This window comes from Sus scrofa, chromosome 3 (genome assembly GCF_000003025.6).
Source record: "Sus scrofa isolate TJ Tabasco breed Duroc chromosome 3, Sscrofa11.1, whole genome shotgun sequence".
NCBI lineage: Eukaryota > Metazoa > Chordata > Mammalia > Artiodactyla > Suidae > Sus > Sus scrofa.
Genome location: NC_010445.4, coordinates 32,546,402 through 32,566,769, shown reverse-complemented (window position 1 = coordinate 32,566,769; position 20,368 = coordinate 32,546,402). Strand labels below are relative to the sequence as shown.

The window sequence follows — 20,368 nt, the reverse complement described above, 5'->3', positions numbered from 1 at the left end:
ATATCTTTCCATTTCTTTGAACCCTCTTTAATTTCCTTGATTAATGTTTTATAGTTCTTAGCATATAAGTCTTTCACCTCCTTGGTCAGGTTTATTCCTAGGTATTCAGTTTTTTGGAGTGCAATTTTAAAACGTATTTTTATATTCCTTTTCTAATATTTCATTGTTAACATACAGAAATGAAGTTGATTCCTAAATGTTAACCTTGTATACTGATACTTTGCTGAATTTATTGATCAGTTCGAGTAGTTTTTGTGTGAAGTCAGCTTTGTGCTTTGACTGTGGGTTTGTCATAAATGGCTTTCATTATGTTAAGGTATGTTCCCTCTCTACCCACCTTGGTAAGAGGTGTTTTTTTTTTGTTTGTTTTTTGGGTTTTTTTTTGTTTTTTTTAGGGCCACACTTGTGGCATATGAAAGTTCCCAGGCTAGGGGTTGAATCTTAGCTGCAGCTGCCAGCCTTTGCCACAGCAGTGTGGGACCTGAGCTGCATCTGCAACCTACACCACAGCACATGGCAACACTGGATCCCTTACCCACTGAGCGAGGCCAGGGATTGAACCTGCATCCTCATGGATACTAGCTGGATTCGTTTCCCCTGCACCACAACGGGAACTCCCTGGTAAGTTTTTATGAATGGAAGTTGGATTTTGTCAAATGCTTTTTCTGCATCTATTGAGATAATCATGTGGTTTTTGACTTTTGTTTATATGGTGCATGACTTTGATTGATTTGCATATGTTGAACCATCCTTGTACACTTGGGATGACTCCCACTTGGTTGTGGTGTATGATCTTTTTTATGTGTTGGTGAATTTGGTTGGCTAAAATTTTGCTGAGAATTTTTGCATCTATATTCATCAAAGATATTGGCCTGTAATTTTTTTGAGGTAGTATATTTGTCTGGTTTTGGTACTAGGGTGATGGTAGCTTCAAACAATGTCTTTTTTTTTGTTTTTGTTTTTGTCTTTTTGCTATTTCTTGGGCCACCCCTGCGGCATATGGAGGTTCCCAGGCTAGGGGTCAAATCGGAGCCATAGCCACCGGCCTACGCCAGAGCCACAGCAACGCGGGATCCGAGCCGCATCTGCAACCTACACCACACACAGCTCACGGCAACGCCGGATCGTTAACCCACTGAGCAAGGGCAGGGACCGAACCCGCAACCTCATGGTTCCTAGTCGGATTCGTTAACCACTGCGCCACAATGGGAACTCCTCAAACAATGTCTTAAAACTCAATATCTTTTGAGTTTTAAGAAGGATGTGTCTAAGTTCTTCTTAGAATGTTTGGTAGATTTTGCCTGTGAAGCAATGTGGTCCTAGACTTTTGTTTGTAGGGAGTGTTTTTATTACATATTCAATTTAATTTCTAGTGATACATCTGTTCAGTTGATCTGTTTGTTCTTGATGCACTTTTGGCAGACTCTCTGTCTCTAGAAAGTTGTCCATTTCTTCTAGGTGTCAAATTTGTTGGCATATAATTATTGACAGTATTCTCTTAAGCTTTTTTGCAGTATCTATTGAGATTTCCCTTTTTCATTTCTTTTTGTTTGTTTGTTTGAGTTTTTTCCCTCCTCTTCTTGGTTAGTCTGGCCAGAGGTTTGTCAGTTTTGTTTACCCGCTCAAGGAACCAGTTCTTGGTTTTATTGTGGAGTTTTTTCCCTACCGTTTTTTGAATCTCTATTACTGATTTCCTCTCTGACCTTTATGATTTCCTTCCTTCTGCTGACTTTTGTTCTTCTTTTTCTAACTCTTTTAGGTGGTAGGTTAAGTTGTTGATTTGAGATTTTTCTTCTTTTTTGAGAAAGGCCTGTATCACTATGAAATTCCCTCTAAGAACTACTTTTGCAGCATCCTATAGACTTTGCTTTTTTTTTTTTTTAATAGGGCCACACCTGCAGCATATGGAGCTTCCCAGGCTAGGGGTTGAATCAGAGCTGCTGCTGCTGGCTTACACCACAGCTCACAGCAACACCAGATCCTTAACCCACTGAGAGAGGCCAGGGATTGAACCCACAACCTCATGGTTCCTAGTTGGATTTGTTTCCACTGCACCACAATGGGAACTTCCACTCTTTGTCTTTTTATTGGAGCATTCAGTCTATTGACATTTAAGATAATTATTGATTAATATGTATTTATTGCCATTTTAAACCTTATTTTCCAGTTCTGTATTTCTCCTTTATTCCTTTTTTTCTTTTTTGGTTGGGTGTTTTCCCTTTATTTTAGGCTTGTGTCCTCTTCTTTTTAGTTTTTGTGGATGTAATGTTTGGTTTTGATTTGTGATTGCCTTATTTTTCAAATATGATAATTCCTTCCTATATCTGCTTGCTTTAGCCTGATGGTGATATAGGCTCAAATGCACTCTTAAAAAGAGTCTAGATTTCCTTACTTTCCTTCCCCAAATTTTATTATTTTGATGTCCTTTTTTTTTTTTAACATCTTTGTGTTTATCCTTTAGCTGTTCCTTGTGTTTATCATCACTTTTACAATAGGTTTTTGTTTTCGGTTTTTTTTTTTTTTTTTCCATTTTAGATCTGTATACTGGCTTATTATTTAAGTGGCTACTTTCCAATTGTGATTTCCTCCATCCTATTTCTTTTTTATTTAGAGGATCCCTTTCAGTATTTCTTTTAGAATGGGTTTACTGTTGCTGTACTCTTTCTGTTTTTGTTTGTTGGAGAAGTTCTTTATTTCTCCTACTATTTTAAATGATATTCTTGTTGGGTAGAGTAGTAGTCTGTGCTGCAAATTTTTCTCTTTTCCAACTTTGAATATATCTTGCTACCCTCTTCTGACCTGTAGTGTTTCTGTAGAGCAATCAGCTGATAGCCTTGGGGTGAGGGCTCTCTTATAATTCTTTTTCTCTTGCTACCTTTAGTATCCTCTCTTTATCTTTAACTTTTACCATTTTTATTAGAATATGTCTTGGTGTGAGCCTGTTTGGGCTCAACTTGTTTGGGGCCTTCTGTGCTTCCTGTATCTTGATATCTGTTTTCTTTAGATTTGGGAAGTTTTCAGCCATAATTTCTTCAAATATATTTTCAGTCCCCTTTTCTTTTTCTTCTCTTTCTGGAATCCCTATAATGTGTAGGGATTTTCATGTTTTTCCATTTGGTTTTCTGTGTACTATCCTGATTGGGTGATTTCCATTATTCTATCTTCCAAGTCACTAATTCGTTCCTCTGCATTGTTCATTTTGCTCTTCAGTGCCTTTAACTCGGCTTGCATCTCTGCAAATGAATTTTCTAATTTTTGTTGGCTCCTCCTTACATTTCGTAGTTCCTTTCTAAAGCAATCTGCATTACTGTTCATATCCACTCTTGATTCTTTCATATTTGTCCTTAATTCCTTCAGTATTTTCACTGTCTCCTTTTTGAACTCAGTGTCTGTTAGACTGCAGAGGTCTGTTTCATTGTTTGCTCCTTCAGGTGAATTCACCTGTTATTTAAACTGGGAATGGTTCCTGAGCTGCTTCATTTTGCTTCTATTTTTCTAATTCTGTGAGTTTAGGGGAAACAACTATTGTAGTCTTGGAGGGCCATTGATATGCATGAGCACCCCTGGGCATTTTGTGAGGACTTATTATTTATTTGTAGGGTGCTGCATGGGCTTCCAGGGAGTTGGACGCAATGGGCAGCTCTAGTAGCCAGTGCCTGGTTTCTGGGCCCTTGACGGTGGCAAGGACCCATGGGAAGGTGGCACAGGCTGCTCCTAGTTGCAGGTCCCTGGGAAGTGGCAGTGACTCTCAGGCAGGCATAGGTGGCAACTGGAGCACTTGACGGGCTGCGGCAGAGCATGTGTGTTCCCAGGGGAGTGAGAGCAATAATCGTTGGTGCTTGGTTGCAGTGCCCTCCTCTGTGCCAACCTCTGAGGTGATGCCTCTTCACAGACCCCTAGTGGTGGTGGGCCACGCCCACCTCTGGAATCAGAGATTACTGAGTTTGCCCCTGCCACCTGTAGGCCACGCAAGAGGCACCTTGCCTGTAGCCCACCCTCCGAAAGTCCACGAGTATGAATTGAAATACATTCTTATGGCGGTCTGTCCCTCTTCCTCTTGCCCTCCCCAACAATGGTGCCTCGCTTCTACCACGGGCCCAGACCTCCTCCTGGGTTCCCTTGGCTGTGGTGCTCTGTTCCCTGGCCCTTGGCAAATCACTCCCTAGCCCTTCAGGCTGTTTCCACACAGCCAACCCTAGTCTTTTCTCCAGAACTGACCTCCAGAGCCTGAGTCTTAGTGCCAAGCCCCTGCCTGAGCGTTTCAGTCTGTGGTATCATGGGAAGTAGTACCGATGGTCTACATGGCTCTGTCTCTGCTTTCACCTCCTCAGTCCACCTGCTGCACTTTTCTCTGAGGCTTTGAGGTCCTGTCTCGGCTGATCCTCCCCATCAGGAGGCTTCCCAGGGTGTGGGTGCTTTTCCTCTTTACAGCTCCCTCTCAGGAGTGCTAGTCCCATCCTGATTCCTTTCTCTCTCTTTTTTTCCTTTTGTTCTACCAAGTTATATAGTGTTTTTTGCCCTTTTTGGAGGTTTAAGGTCTTCTGCCAGTATTCGGTAGAGGTTCTGTGCAAATTGTTCTACATGCAGATGAGGTTTTTTATGTGTTTGTGGGAGAAGGTCAGCACCACATCTTACTCCTCCGCCATCTTGATCCTGCCTCCTGAAAGTATTTTACAGTGAATGCTTGTGTAGTCAATGCCTAATGTCTACCTTTACCATTTAGTGTATTTGTTTTTGTCATATATCTGTTAGTCTACTCGTCCTCTAAGCCATCTTTATATTTGGCACATTCATAAGTACTAATGTATTTTGTATCAAAATAAACTTTGCAGTGTACACTTCTAAAATATTTCAGCATGGGTATCATTATGTAAAGTTTAGTATGTATATATTTTTTGTATAAAATCTAAAATAATCTGTGATAGAGAGTCTGAATTTTTTTCATGGTATCTTCATTCCCTTTGGTATCATATTTGTGCTAGCCTTAATAAATCAATTGGGAAGCACTTCCTTCCCTATTTTTGAAAGTTTGTGTAATACATATATGTGTGTGTGTGTGTGTGTGTGTGTGTATTTTGCTTTTTAGGGCCGCACCCACAGCATATGGAAATTCCCAGGATAGGGTCTAATCAGAGCTATGGCTGCCAGCCTAAGCCACAGCCACAGCAATACCAGGTCTGAGCCATGTCTTCGACCTACACCACAGCTCATGGCAACACTGGATCCTTAACCCACTGAGCGAGGCCAGGGATCAAACCTGCAACCTCATGGCTCCTAGTTGGATTCGTTTCTACTGTGCCACGATGGGAACTCCATGTGTAAGATTTGTATTACTTCCTTAAATTTTTGATGGAATCCACCTCTGGAAACTGTTTGGGCAAGGAGCTTTCTTGTAGGAGGACTTTTTTTTTTGAACACGTAGTTCTTTAATTGGTATAAAGCAATTCAGATTTTTCTGTTTTCATTTTTAAGTTTCCTAGCAGAGAATTTGTCTGTTTTATATAAGTTGTTGACTTTGTTGGCATGAAGTTATTGATAAATTTCCCTTGTCCTTTTAAAGTTTGTAGATCTTTAGTTTGCTAGTGATATAAACTCTATTTCATTTGTGATACTATAACCTATGTTATCTTTTTTCTTCATCAGTCTTACTATGGATAAATTGTTCTTCTTCCAGCTTAAGAGAGAAAGAGCACTAATTTTTAATCTTTTCTACTAGAAAACATTTAAAGCTATAAATTTCCTTCTAAGTACTACATTTTCTAAGTATCTTCGTAGTGCTTATATTACGTATTTCTCAGTGTAGAGAGTGTATTAATATCTGTATTATATTGTATTTTTGTTTTCTGTCAGTTTAAAATAATTTCTGATTTCCCTTGTATTGTTCTTTGACCCATGGGTTATTTAGAAATATATGTTTAATTTCTAAACATTTCTAGGTATCTCATTTTTATTGACAGCTAATTTCATTGTGGTCAAAGAACATGCTATGTAAAATTTCAATCTTGAGAGTTATTGACACTTATTTTGTAGTCCAATATGTACTTTCCCTTGGTGAATGTTCCACATACACTTGAAAAGAATATTGGGCGTAGTACTCTAAATGTCAGCTTTTCTGCTAATTGTGTCAGGATGTTGATAGTGGCAAATTGGCCTCCAAAGATGTCCTTGGAGTTCCTGGTGTGGCACAGTGGGTTAAGAATCTAACTGCAGCAGCTTGGGTTGCTGTGGAGGTGCAGGTACGATTTCCAGCCTGGCTCAGTGGGTTAAGGATCTGGCATTGCTGCAACTGGGGCGTAGGTCACAGCTGTGGCTCTATTCAGTCTCTGGCCCTGGAATCGCCATATGCTGTGAGTGCGGCCAATTAAATATATACATATTCTTGACTTAATCCCCTGAACCTCTGAATATCTTACTTTATGTGGTAAAAGAAGCTTGCAGATGGGAAGATTATCCTGGTGGGCTCAGTATAATCACAAGGGTCCTTATAAACTGGAGTCATGAAGGTCAAACAAGATGGAGATGGGACAAGAAATGTGCAGGTTGGAATGATGGCCCTGAAGATGGAGGCAGGGGTACAAGCCAAGGAAACTGGAAAAAGGAAACAGATTCTCCGCTGAAGTCTCCAAAAGGGATGCAGACCTGCCAACAACGTGATCTTAATGAAACTGATTTCAAACTTCTGGCCTCCAAAAGTGTGCTAGAATAAATTTCTGTTGTTTTAAACTACCCAGTTTGTGGTTATTTGTTACAGCAGCCTCAGGAAACTAATACAGAACGTGGTACCAGGCAGTATGGGGGTGCCGCTGTAACAAATGGAAGTGGATTTGGAATGGTAGAGGCTGGAAGAATATTGAGGAGATAAGTTTTCAAAAGCCCAGATTGCTTTCATCAGACTCTTAGTAGAAGAAGATGTTAAAGACTGCAAGTGAGGTCTCAGGAGGAAATGAGCAACACCTTAGAGAAACCCCAGATAGACAGTAGAAATATGGACATTTAAAGGCACCATTGGTGAGGATTCAAATGTTATTAGAAACTGTTACATACTGACAAGAAGTTCAGCTAGTGTGATCCTACGGGGATATGGAAAGTAGAACTTAGTTATGTGATGAATTTTTATTAGGCTGAGGAGATTTTTGAGCAAGTGTTGAAGGTTTGGCTTGATTTCTTGCTTACAGTGAAATGTGAGAGGGAAGAGAGAAATTGAAGGGAGGAACCATTTAATAAAAAGGAACTAGGGTTTGATTTGGGGAATTCTGAGCCTATCCAAAATGCATCAAATAGAACAAGTTGGAAAATTGCTTTATTTCTGGTCTTCACTGTTATTAGAAGTATAGCAAAGTAAGTTTACTTGTTAAAGTCTAATGTTTATTAGTCCCTAAAACTAATAGGAATAAAATGTTGTCTAAGTACTTAAGTATTTGTTCTTCTTTCCATTCAAGCTGGGAAGTTGATTTGTGCTGTCTTTTTTATTTCTTTCAAGTATTTTTTAAAATTCATTTTGGCAGAGTAACTGCAGTCATGGTCATCAGCCATTGATAGGTGCATATAATTTATGTTTTTTCATATGTATGTGAGACTATTTTGAGAAGATTTTGCAAGCGAAATTTTACCTATCATTAATTTTGTGTAAAAGAGCCCAATTGGTAATCCTCCCCTCAACTGCTTTTTCCTCACCCAATTAACAGGTTGTAAATTCAGAGACTATGAATTTGGATAAGAATACAGAGTCAGTTAATAGTCCACAGGAAAGAAAAACTTCTGTGAACTCGGAACCTTCTAACCCTTCAGAAAAAGCAAGTGAAAAGGTTAATGTGTCACGGGATCATAATGAGGCTGTTTCTGAAAGGTAGGCATTTCTATAAAAATGCATAAACTTACTTATCTAAATATGTTTATAAGCACATAGTCTCTTTTTCTTAGTTAAGCATACAGTAGCTTCAAGCTTCACATTTATGAGAACACTTTTTGTGTGTTATGAAGAAATGGAATTGGTACTCCAGCTTTCGTTGTTATTGTAACAGTATTAAAGAAAATTCTCAATTGGTTAGGTGATCAGATTTTTTCATTGGGATGCTCTCCATTTTTGGTGTGGCAGCTGAGTGATCAACTGGATCACTCCAGTCGTTTCCACTTCTACACAGGAAAGCATCAAGGCCCTATGAAACATTAGTTTTAAAAAAGTACACAGAAGAGTAAGACTAGGAAAAAGTATCTAAAATTAGTTCCCTGCATGTTAAAAGTACTATCAGAACTTCACATTAGAGTGAACAAGTTAACTTACTCATCTAATTGATCACAGAGCAGCTGAGACCCCTACTCTCCAATCTAGTCTATAAAAGATGTGGGGCTGGTAGGGAAGAGGTAGTTCAGTTTAACGAGAAAGCATGATGGGTGAGCCTGGCCTGGATTGATGTTCAAGGTTCGGGGTGGGGCCACATTTTAATGAATTCTTTTCACTGGTGATTATCAGTAGTTTTGGAGCTTTGTAATGTTATTTATTTTTAACATTTACTCCTTAAAAATGTCCTATGGTTTTGCTTTTACATTGTTAAATTATCCCTCAGCTTTTAAAAAGAGGAAAATTTATCAACAAAAATAAGTGAATTAGGAGTTCCTTGGTGGTTCAGCAGATTAAGGATGCAGCGTTGCCACTGCTGTGGCTCTGGTTACTGCTGTGGTATGGGTCCAACCCTTGGCCCGGGAACTTACGACATATGCCTCAGGCACAGCCAAAAAAAGAATTATGGCCATTGTTTGAAGAACTGCACCCTTTCCGCCAAATAACTGCATACTCAAGGATGCCACAAAACGAAGGAGAAGCATTATGAAGATACACCATTTAGAGGAGATTCTTGGTATTTGAGAATTTACATGCAGTTTTGACTCTTCAAAAGAAACCAGGCAGAGCCTCCTTGCCTGCCCTCCTGCATCTCTCACAAGCGTCCTATCTTAATAAATCTATTTCTTGCCTGTCGAAAAAAAAGAAACCCTAATATTCCATAATATTGAGGCCAGCATTTTAGTTTTGAGCCAGAAAGCTGCTGTGAAGAAGTCATTTATTTAGTTCGTGAAGGCAGGAGTCACATTTCAGTGAGTCTTTGTTTTACCGCTTGTTAACACCTGTGCTGAAAATCATAAAGTGACAAAAAAGAAAAATAAAATGCTGTTCATGGAAGTGAAAAAGTGAAGATACCATTAAAATAGCATTTAATGGACAAAAATATATTAAATTTGAGTGGCTTATATCTATGATACGAACAGTTGACCTTATGCTCTGTAATGAAGGAGGAATGTGCATTTTATCAAACTGTTTCAGGCGGCCCTCTCCATCCGTGATGAATGTGAGACTAGGTGTAATAAAGGTGTAACTTGACCCTGATAGGCCCGTTCAGTGGTGAACTTTATAAAACACTTAAAGCAGAAACAATATCAGTTTTAAACAAACTATTCCAAAGAATAAAAAAAAAGAGGGAATATTCTTCAGTTCCTTTTACGAGAATAGATAATAAAATTTAGTGTAACTCTGCTACTTTGATAAATCAATTTAAAGATTTTTCAGAAATTGAAAATTACAGTTTACTTTTACTTGCAAAATAGAGATATCCAAAACCAGAAAATCAAATTCAACAATCTACAGAAGTTGACTTTCTTCCAGGAATCCTGCAATATTTGTTTAATGATTTTAAAAAATCAACTTATGTAATATGAGAAGAATCATCAGCTCAAAATAGATGTGGATTTGATAAAATATCTGTTTATGATTAGAAACAAATTCTTGGCAAATGTAGACTAGGAAGTAACTTCTGTAAAGGAGTCTGATAAAAAGAGTATAATAACCTTAAATCTGATAGTAAAATATTGGAAATATTTCCTTTGAAATAAAAATAGAAGGATTACCACTTTAATGTTATACTGGATATCTTGGCTAATTCAAGAACACAAAAAATTTAAAGAAAAATATGAAAGATTCAAAAAGGAACAGTAAATATTACTATTCTTAAATGATTGGAGATATGTAGGAAATCCAAAGGAACTTACAGGAGTTCCCGTTGTGGCTCAGTGGTTAGGAACCCATCTAGTGTCCATGAGGATGCAAGTTCAATCCCTGGCCTAGCTCAGTGGGTTAAGGATCTGGTGTTGCCATGAGCTGCCGTGTAGGTTGCAGATGTGGCTGTAAAAAAAGTAACTTACAGACAAATTATTAGGACTAATAAGGATTCAGTAAGATTGCCAAATTGAAATATATAAGAAATCAATTGTGTTCCTATATGCCAGATATAAACAATTAGGAAATGAAAAAAATTTTAAATGCATACTAGTATTCAATATCAAGTACCCAGAAATACAACTAACAAGACATAATAATTCTGAAGGAAATTACAAAACTTTGACATTTAAAGAAGAATTCAGTAGAGAAATGTACTATGTTTGTGGTTTGGAAAATGTAGTATTATAAAATGTTTTTACTTTTGGCCAAATTAATTTATAGAGTACAATTTCAGTTAGTTTCCCAGTATGTAATTTTGTGAAACTTGACAAGCTGATTTGATTCTAAATGTATATATAAGTGCAGCGGGTTAAGAGGCCAAGATATCCTTAAAGTAGAGAAACAAGAGGGAATTTGCCATCGATGTCAGCACATTAAGAAACTGCAGTAGTGAGGATAATGTGATATCGTCAAGTGCTAGACAAATAAAGCAGGGTAACAGCGAATCCAGAAACCTAAGCATATATGTATGAGTGATTTGTATTGGAGATTGTATGGCAGATCATCTGGGAAATAATTGGCTTTTAATAAGTGGTGCTATTCAAATTGGGGGAAACATGAAAGAAATTGGATCCGTTTATCAGGCTATATACATCAGTCTCATGTGAATTAACTAAATATCTAAAGGAAAATTGTGAAACTTTTAGAAGGTAGCATAGAATGTCTTCATGAACTTCGGATAAGGAAAGATTTTTTAAGACACAGATACCCTTGCCATAAAAGAAAAAACTGATCCATTTTATCAGATTAAAATTAGAAACTTCTTTTCTCAAAAGGCACTATAAAGATAGTGAGAAGACAGGCCATCGAGTGGGAGAAGATACTCGCAGCACATATAACCTATAGAGGACTAGTACCCAGAATATATATAAAGAACTTCAGCAAATCAATGAGTAAAATCCAGATAATGCAAAAGAAAAATGGGCGAAAGACTTGTATATCTACTTCACAAAGAGGAATTCCAAATGGCAAATAAACATATGAAAAGGTGCCCATCTTCACTAGTAATCAGGGAAATGCAAATTAAAACCACAATGAGATACCGTTTCATATCAGGTAAGGAGAAGTAAAATATTTTAAAAACCTGACAATACCAGGTTTTGATGAGGTTTTGTGATAAAGGGAATTGGTTTTATTTAGTATTTTGTTGTTGGGTGAGTAAATCTGTATAGTCTTTAGAATAAATTTGGCATTATCTAAAAATACTGAAAATCTAAATATCCTTTGACCTAGCCATCCTATCCCTCGATATATCCCCATGGTATATATCGAGGGATAGGAAGGCTCTATATATATACACTCACACCACACACACACACCCCCCCATATATGTGTGTCCATACCATATAATATATATACATACACCCTATATATATGTCCATATTGAATATGTACACATGTTTATTAGCATTTTCCATAATAGCCAAAACCCATAAGAAAAAAATGTTCATCTACAGTTGAAAAGAACAATAATTGCTGTAAATCCATAATGGTGGACTTTTGTACATTAATGAGAATGAAGAAACTACATTCACATGTAATAGTATGAGTTATCCCACAAAAACATTATTGAGAAGCATATACCAGGAATAGTATGATTCCATTCGAATGAAGTTCAAAAAATAGCAAAAATAACATGTTTTAGGAGTTCAAAGCTAGATGGTAAATCTAAAGAATTTAGTATCACAAATGCTATTTATGAAGGAGATTTATGATGCAGGATAGAGGCACATGGGTTTCTGAAGTGCTGATATTTAAAAATGTATCTGAGTAGAGGTCACATGGACCTTTATTTATTAAGCTGAGCATGTATTTTTAATCTAAATTGAAAAAATATATATATTAGAAATTTTAGATTATTTATGTTTAACGTAGTCCTACTGATAAATGTGAGTTTATAACTACAATCTTACTGCTTGTTTTCTGTTTGTCCCATTATTTTACGGTCCTTTTCCCTTATCTGTATCTCTCTCTGCCTGTTTTAGTCTTCCTTTGGGTTTCTTTTTTCCATTTCTCATTACCTCTTCAATCATACATCTTTCATTGTACCTGTAGAAGTTATCCGAAAGATCATGATAAAGTTTCTAGACTCAATTTAATATTAGAGTCTAATAAGAATTGCTACTTATGCCATTTTATAGGCAATGCTTAACCTTAGGACCTTTCATCTATTGCTTCTCCCTCATTTGTTTTACACATTTAAATTTTACATTATTTTAAATCTCATCAGACAATATCATTACTTTGTGCAGTCATTCATTTAGCATTACCTAAATACAGTTGACCCTTGAAAAACAAGAGTTTAAACTGCTTGGGTCCACTTATGCATGGATTTTTTCCCCATAAATATAGTACCTATAAACAAAAATTTCTTTTTCACATTTTTCATGTCTAGTGTTCATCATACATGTAACATCTATGGCAGTGTGTATCACACAGGATAATATTGATGTAGGTACTCATAGACAAATCATCTTGTAAACAGTGTAAACTTAACAGTATCAATAAATACAAGACAGTACTATAAATTATTTTCCTTATGATTTTCTTAGTATTTTATTTTCTCTAGCTTTTGTCTTTTTAGGGCTGCACCCACAGCATATGGAAGTTTCCAGGCTAGGGATTAAATCAGAGCTCTAGCTGCCGGACTACACCACAGCAATGCAATGTGGGATCAGAGCTGCGTCTTCGACCTACACCACAGCTCACAGCAACGCCGGATCCTTAATGCACTGAGCAAGGCCAGGAATCCAACCCGCATCCTCATGGATGCTAGTCAGATTGTTTCCACTGAGCCGCAATGGGAACTCCATTAAAGGATATTTTAACATGAGTATTGAATTAATTATAGGTTGGCAGTTATTTTCAACACGTTCAGGATGTTATTGCATTGTCTTCAAACTTTCATTGTTTCTGTTGAAAAGTTAGATATCCATATTATTGTTCCTTCTTTAAGGATAGTGTCTCTACTTCTCTAGCTGCTTTCAAGATAATCTACATATCCATGGTTTTCTTCAGTATGCTGTATGATACTGGGGTGGGGAGGAATTTATTTCGATTGGGGCTCATAGTTTTTTCCTTGAATCTGTGACTTCATGCCTTTCATAATCTTTAGAAAATTCTTGGCTATTATCTTTTTAGATATTGCTTCTGCACCATTCTATCTCTTCTCCCCTTCTGATATTCCAATTACATATTTCTTTGTATACTCCATCTTTTCTGTTCTCTCTGCTTTTGTCTGGAGATTTTCTATTTTCTAGTTTACGAATTCTCTCTTCACCTGGATCAAAATGGCTGTTAAATTAATGTATTGTGTTTTTAGTCTCAGTTTGTTTAATTTTCCAGTCTCCTCTTCCCATTAGATCCATTTTTATAGATTCAAGTCCTCTGATGAAGTTCATCTTGTCATCCACGTGTTGAATATTTTAATCACTATTATTTTCTGGTTTATTTTTTATAATTCATATCAAGGTCACTTTGAGCTCTGTTTCTGTTTACTATACTTCAAGTTTGCTCAGTTTCTTATTATACCTATTGATGTTTTTGTTTGAATCTTAGGCAATGTATATTGAAAATTGTGGAGGCTCTAAATATCTTCTATCATGATAGATTCACCCTATATTCTGATAGGAGGCAGCGAGAGGAACACAGCCTCTTTTGTTAATGGTTTTAAAATATGCCCATAAATTCTTTGAGAGTCTTTCCATTAAAAGATGGAGCCTGATTCCTGTCTTGCACTACACTTAGAGACAGCAAATAGAATACAAAAGTGGCAAAGTAACTGTATGTAATGAAATTGAAAAGACATTGTAGCTTCCTTGCTTTCTCTTGGACTGCTTACTCTGGGGCAAGTTAACTGACATGATAAGATGGTGACAAGAATAGGTTACTTGAGGACATCAAGCAGCCTCTGCACCCACATAGTGAGGCACCCCGCCAGTAGGCATGTGAGTAAGCCATTTTGGAAGCAGAACTTGCCGCCTCAGTCATGTCTTCAGATGACTGCAGCTCCTGCCAACATCCTGGCTCCAATGTCATGAAAAATCCTGTGCCGAAACCTCCCAACTATTCTGTTCCCTACTTTCCCCACAAAAACAATGAAATAATGTTTATTTTTAATTTATTTTTTATTACTCAATGAATGTATTACACTTATAGTTGTAAAATGATCATCACAATCCATTTTTATAGGATTTCCATCCCACAACCCCAGCGCATCCCCCCACCCCCCAAACTGTCTCCTTTGGAAACCATAAGTTTTTCAAAGTCTGTGAGTCAGTATCTGTTCTGCAAAGAAGTTCATTCTGTCCCTTTTTCAGATTCCACATGTCAGTGAAAGCATTTGATGTTGGCGTCTCATTGTCTGACTGACTTCACTTAGCATGATAGGTCCATCCATGTTGCTAAAAATGCCAGTATTTTGTTGTTTTTAATGGCTGAGTCATATTCCACTGTGTATATGTACCACATCTTCTTGATCCACTCCTCTGTCGATGGACATTTAGGTTGTTTCCATGTCTTGGCTCTTTAAAATAGTGCTGCAATGAACATCGGAGTACGTGGTTTTCTCTGGATAGATGTCCAGGAGTGGGATGGCTGGATCAAATGGTAGTTCTATTTTGAGTTTTCTGAGGAATCTCCATACTGTTTTCCACAGTGGTTGCACCAATTTACAATCCCACCAACAGTGTACTAGGGTTCCTTTTTCTCCACACCCTCTCCTGCACTTATTGTTTGGAGACTTTTTGATGATGGCCATTCTGGCTGGTGTAAAGTGGTATCTCATAGTGGTTTTGATTGCATTTCTCTAATAATGAATGATGTTGAACATCTTTTCATGTGTCTTTTGGCCATCTAAATGTTTATTTTTTAAAGACAGCATGTTTGGGGATAAATGGTTATATAGCAGTAGGTAAATAATACAACATTTCCGTCCAGTTAGGCATTGGGCAGAACTAAGGCTGATTAGCAGTTTTTATAAGACTCAGTCTATTCTGATGTTATCCCATTCCTATGGTCTAGCTGGTCTTTACTCCAATTTTTGTCTCCCCAGTACAGTCCACTGTGATTTCAGCCACATTCTTCTTATAGATGCATTTCTCAGGATAAGCATTAGCAGCTTTACCTACATACATACACACACACACAATTTTTAAAATAAAGTTAATTGATATACCTACTGAAAACTAAACATAAATGTATGTATAGCTTGGTGAATTTTGACAAAGTAAACACATTTTGTAAGTATTACCCGGATCAAAAAAAAACACCAGTGGCATCCATTCTGTCTCATGCCAGTCGCCATCATCCCTCCTTCACTGACTTCAGTAAACGTCATCCTAACTGCTAACACCGTGAACTGTTTTTGTCTCCTCTTCACCTTTATATAAATGTCATCATATCAATGAACTCTTTGGTGTCTTGCCTCTTTTGCCCAACTTTCTGTGTTAAGAGATTCATCCATGCTACTGCTTAGTAACAATAATTTGCTCCTTCTCATTACTGTCTTATATAATATCCATCATATGAATATCCCACACCTTACTCCATTCACAGCTGTTGATGGGCATCTGAGTTATATGCAGATTGGGGAAATTATAATTAGTGCTGCTCTGAACATTCCTTTACATGTCTGTTGGTGAATGTATATATATATATACATTTCTGTTGGACATTTGACTGGAAGTGGAATTGGTAGGTCAAAGGGTGTGTGTTTTCAGGTTTAATAGATACTACCAAACATTTTACCAAAGAAGTTGTATGAAGTTACACTTATTCCATATCCTTGCCAACACTTGGTATTATCTGTCTTCTTCATTTTAGCCACACTGGTATGTTTATAGCATCACATACAGGCATGACTTGTTTCATTGCACTTTGCTTTATTGTGCATCATAGATACTGTTGTTTTGTTTTGTTTTGTTTTTGCAAATTGAAGGTTTGTGGCAACACTGCATCAAACAATTAGCATCATTTTTCCAACAGCATTTGCTCACTTCATGTTTTTTTGTGTCACATTTTGGCAATTTTCACAATATTTTGAACTTTTCCATTATCATAATATTTGTCATGGTGATCTGTTCAGTGATCTTTAATGGACTTGTTATGGAGTGCCACAAACTACACCCATATAAGGCAGTGGGCTTAAAAAATGTGTGTGTTCTGACTGCTTCACTGAGCAGCCACTCCCCCATCTCTCCCTCCCTTAGGCCTCTCTACTCTCTGAGACATAACCATATTTTTTTTTGTTTTTGTCTTTTTGCCATTTCTTGGGCTGCTCCCATGGCATATGGAGGTTCCCAGGGGTTGAATTGGAGCTGTAGCCACTGGCCTACGCCAGAGCCACAGCAACTCGGAATCTGAGCCACATCTGCAATCTACACCACAGCTCACGGCAACGCCGGATCCTTAACCCACTGAGCAAGGCCAGGGATTGAACCCGCAACCTCATGGTTCCTAGTCAGATTCGTTAACCACTGAGCCACGACAGGAACTCCGACATAACCATATTGAAATCAGGCCAATTAATAACCCCTACATTGGCCTCTAAGTGTTTGAGTGAAAGGGGAGGAGCCACATATCTCCCACTTTAAGTCAAAGGCTAGACATGATTAAGCTTAGTTAGGAGGGCATGTTGAAAGCTGAGAGAGTCGAAAAACTAGGCCTCTTGCACCAGTTAGCCAAGTTCTGAATGCAAAGGAAAAGTTCTTGAAGGAAATTAAAAATACTAGTGCAGAGCACATGAATGATAAGAAAGCAGAACAGCCCTATTTCTGATATAAAAGTTTATCGGTCTGGATATAAGATCAGACCAACCACTACATTCACTTAAACCAAAGCCTAATCTAGAGCATACTTCTTACTCTTCAGTTCTATGAAGACTTAGAGTAGTAAGGAAGCTGGAAAAAAAAGTTTGCAGGGGTTGGCTCATGAGGTTTAAGGAAAGAAGCTGTCTCCATAACAGTGCAAGGTGAAGTAGCGCGTGCTGACATAGAAACTGCAGCAAGCTATTCAGAAGATCTAGCAAAGGTAACTAATGAAGGTGATTACACTAAGCAGAAGATTTTTGGTGTAGATGAAACGACTTTATATTTTAAGAAGATGCCATGCAGGATGTGATAGCTACAGAGAAGTCAATGCCTGGCTTCAAAACTTTAAAGGACAGGCTCTCTCTCTTTTGTGGGGCTAAAGCAGCAGATGACTTTTCAGTTGAAGCCAGTGCTCATTTACCTTTCCAAAAATCTTAGGGGCCATAAGAATTATGCTGAATCTTCTTTGCCTGGGCTAAATAGAGCAACAAAGCCTGGATGACAGTACATCCTGGTTTGAATTTCTGAATATTTTACTCAAGCGAACAATGATACCTACTCCTCATGAAGAAGATGCCTCTTAAAATATTACTGCTTATTGACAATGCACCTGTTACCCAAGAGCTCTAATGGAGATGTACAAAGAGATTTAATATTGTTTTCATGCCTGCTAACACAGCATCCTTTCTGCAGCCCTTGAATCAAGAAGGCACTTCAGTTTATTATTTTTAAGTATTTTTAAAAACTATAGCTGCCATAGATAGTGATTCCTTCAATGGATCTGAGCAAAGTAAATTGAAAACCTTCTGGAAAGGATTCACCACTCCAGACCTATTAAGAACATTCATGATTCATGGGAAGAGGTCAAAATTAACAATATTTACAGGAGTTTGGGAGAAGTTGATTCTAACCTTCATGGATGACTGAGAGGTTTAAGACTTCAGTGGAGGAAGTAACTGCCAATGTGAAGGAAATAGCAAGAGAACTAGAATTAGAAGTGGAGCCTGAAGATAATCTCTGATAAAACTTTAACAGATAAAGAAAGTGGTTTCTTGAGATAGAATCTATTCTTGATAAAGATCTTGTGAAGGCTGTTGAAGAAGTGATAACAAAGGATTTAGAATATTATATAAACTTAGTTGACAAAGCAGTGGCTGGGTTTGAGAAGACTCCAATTTTGAAAGAAGGAAAAAAAAGAAAGGAACAGCAGCAATATTTGAAGTAAGAGTGGCTGAGAATTTTCCCCAAGTTAATGTTAGACACCAAGCCACAGATCCAAGAGGCTTGGAACACCAAGCAAGCAGGGTAAATACCAAAAACATATACCTAGGCACATCATATTTAAATTTCAGAAAATTAAAGATAAAATCTTGGCAGAAGCTAAGGAAAAAATGCCTTACCTATAGAGGAGCAAAAGTAAGATTCACATACAATTTCTTAGAAACTCTGTAAACAAGGAGAGTGGAGTGAAATATTTTGAAAAACTACCAACCTAAAATTCTGCACACTGTGAAATTATCCTTCAAAAGTGAAAGAAATAAAGACTTTCTCAAACAAAAATTTAGGGTGTTTGTTGCCAGTAGACCTGCCTTGCAAGAAGTGTTAAAAATCCTTCATAGAGAAGGAAAATAAGTCAGAAAGTCAGCTCTACATAAAGAAGATCATCAGAAAAGGAATGAGTGAAGGTAAAATAGAACCTTTTGTTTCTCTCTCTCTCTTTTTTTTTTTTTTTTTTTTTTTTTTGGTCTTTCTGTCTTTTCAGGGCCACACCCAAGGCATATGGAGGTTCCCAGGCTAGGGGTCTAATCAGAGCTATAGCCACCGGCCTACACCACAGCCACAGCAACACCAGATCCGAGCCCGTCTGTGACCTATGCCACAGCTCACGGCAATGCCAGATCCTTACCCACTGAGCAAGGCCAGCGATCAAACCCACAACCTCATGGTTCCTAGTCAGATTCGTCTCTGCTGTGCCACAACGGGAACTCTTGTTTTTCTTATTAATTTATTTAACCAACAAGAGTCTGTTCAAAGAAATAGCAACAATATATTTGATTATGCTTTTGTGTGCTTGGGCATGCTTATACACTTCTATAAGGGAAATGAATGACATCAATGATTCAAAGAATGGGTAGGAGGAATTAGGGATAGTTTGTTGTTCTAAGGTACTTGTACTAGTGAAGCAGTGTAGCATTCTTTGAAAATTGATTTGGATTAGTTGTAAAAGTATATTGCAAACTCTAGGGCACCCACTAAAAGCAGAAGTATAATGTGTTTAGAAAGGAGAGAAAATGGAATCATGTAAAATGTAGTTTTATTCAGAGCTGGCAAAACTTGGATGCAACCGGGATGTCCTTCAGTAAATGAACAGATAAATGGCTACTTTCAGACAATGGAATACTGTTTAGTGCTGAAAAAGAAATGAGCTATCAGGCTATGAAAAGACATGGAAGAAGCTTAAATGCACATTACCAAGTGAAAGAAGCCAAGCTGAAAGGCTATATAACTGTCTGATTTCGACTGTGACATTTCAGAAAAGACAAAACTATGGAGATAAGAAAAAGATTGAATGTTGCCAGAGGTTAGTGGGAGGGACGAATAGGCAGAGCACTGGGGATTTTTAGGGCAGCAGAACTGTTTTTTAGTATACTGTGATGGGGGATATATGTCATACATTTGTCAAAATCCATAGACTGTCTCAGCACTAAGAATGAACATATTGTAAATATGGACTTTGAGGATAATGATGTTGTCAGTGTAGTTTCATCAGTTATAGCAAGAGTATCACTGGGGTACAGGATTTTGTGGGAGGTTGTATGTGGGAAAACTGAACTTTCCACTCAACTTTCCTATATACCTAAAAGTGCTCTAAAAATAATAATTTTTAAAAGTGCAAAATACTGCCGAGAGAAATTAAAGGAGACAAAAACATATGGTGAGATATACCATGTTTGCAAATCAGAAAATCCGTTGTTAATGTTGATTTTGGCCGGCAAGAGGACCTCAGTTCTGGTCTTCATGGAGGAAAGAATTGAACAGAGAGACTAAGATTTGCAAAGCAAGTACAGCGTTTATTAGAAGCACAGTAAGTGAGGGAGAGCACGCAGTCGAACTCGCAGAGTGAGTTGTGCACAATAGGGGTACCTTAGATTGTTAATATGGGGTTGATCTGCTGTTCGGATGAGGATGACCCCTCTTTTCCCTCCCTTGTGATCAGATCATCTGCAATTCCTTATTTGGACCTCACAAGCCACCGTTTTGAAACTTTCCTGTGAGCACCTGAATGAAACCA

General features: G+C 37.7%; 1 protein-coding gene across 8 annotated transcripts in view; it reads left to right on the top strand.

Annotated features, from left to right (window-relative positions):
• The window catches only part of ATF7IP2 (activating transcription factor 7 interacting protein 2), a 75,485-nt gene that overhangs the window by 32,177 nt on the left and 22,940 nt on the right, over nucleotides 1-20,368 (top strand). For all 8 annotated transcript variants that reach the window (XM_021086649.1, XM_021086648.1, XM_021086651.1 and 5 more), the window contains one exon: nucleotides 7,686-7,846. In XM_021086649.1, coding sequence (XP_020942308.1) covers nucleotides 7,686-7,846 — 161 coding nt within the window. The remainder of the gene's footprint in view (nucleotides 1-7,685; nucleotides 7,847-20,368) is intronic.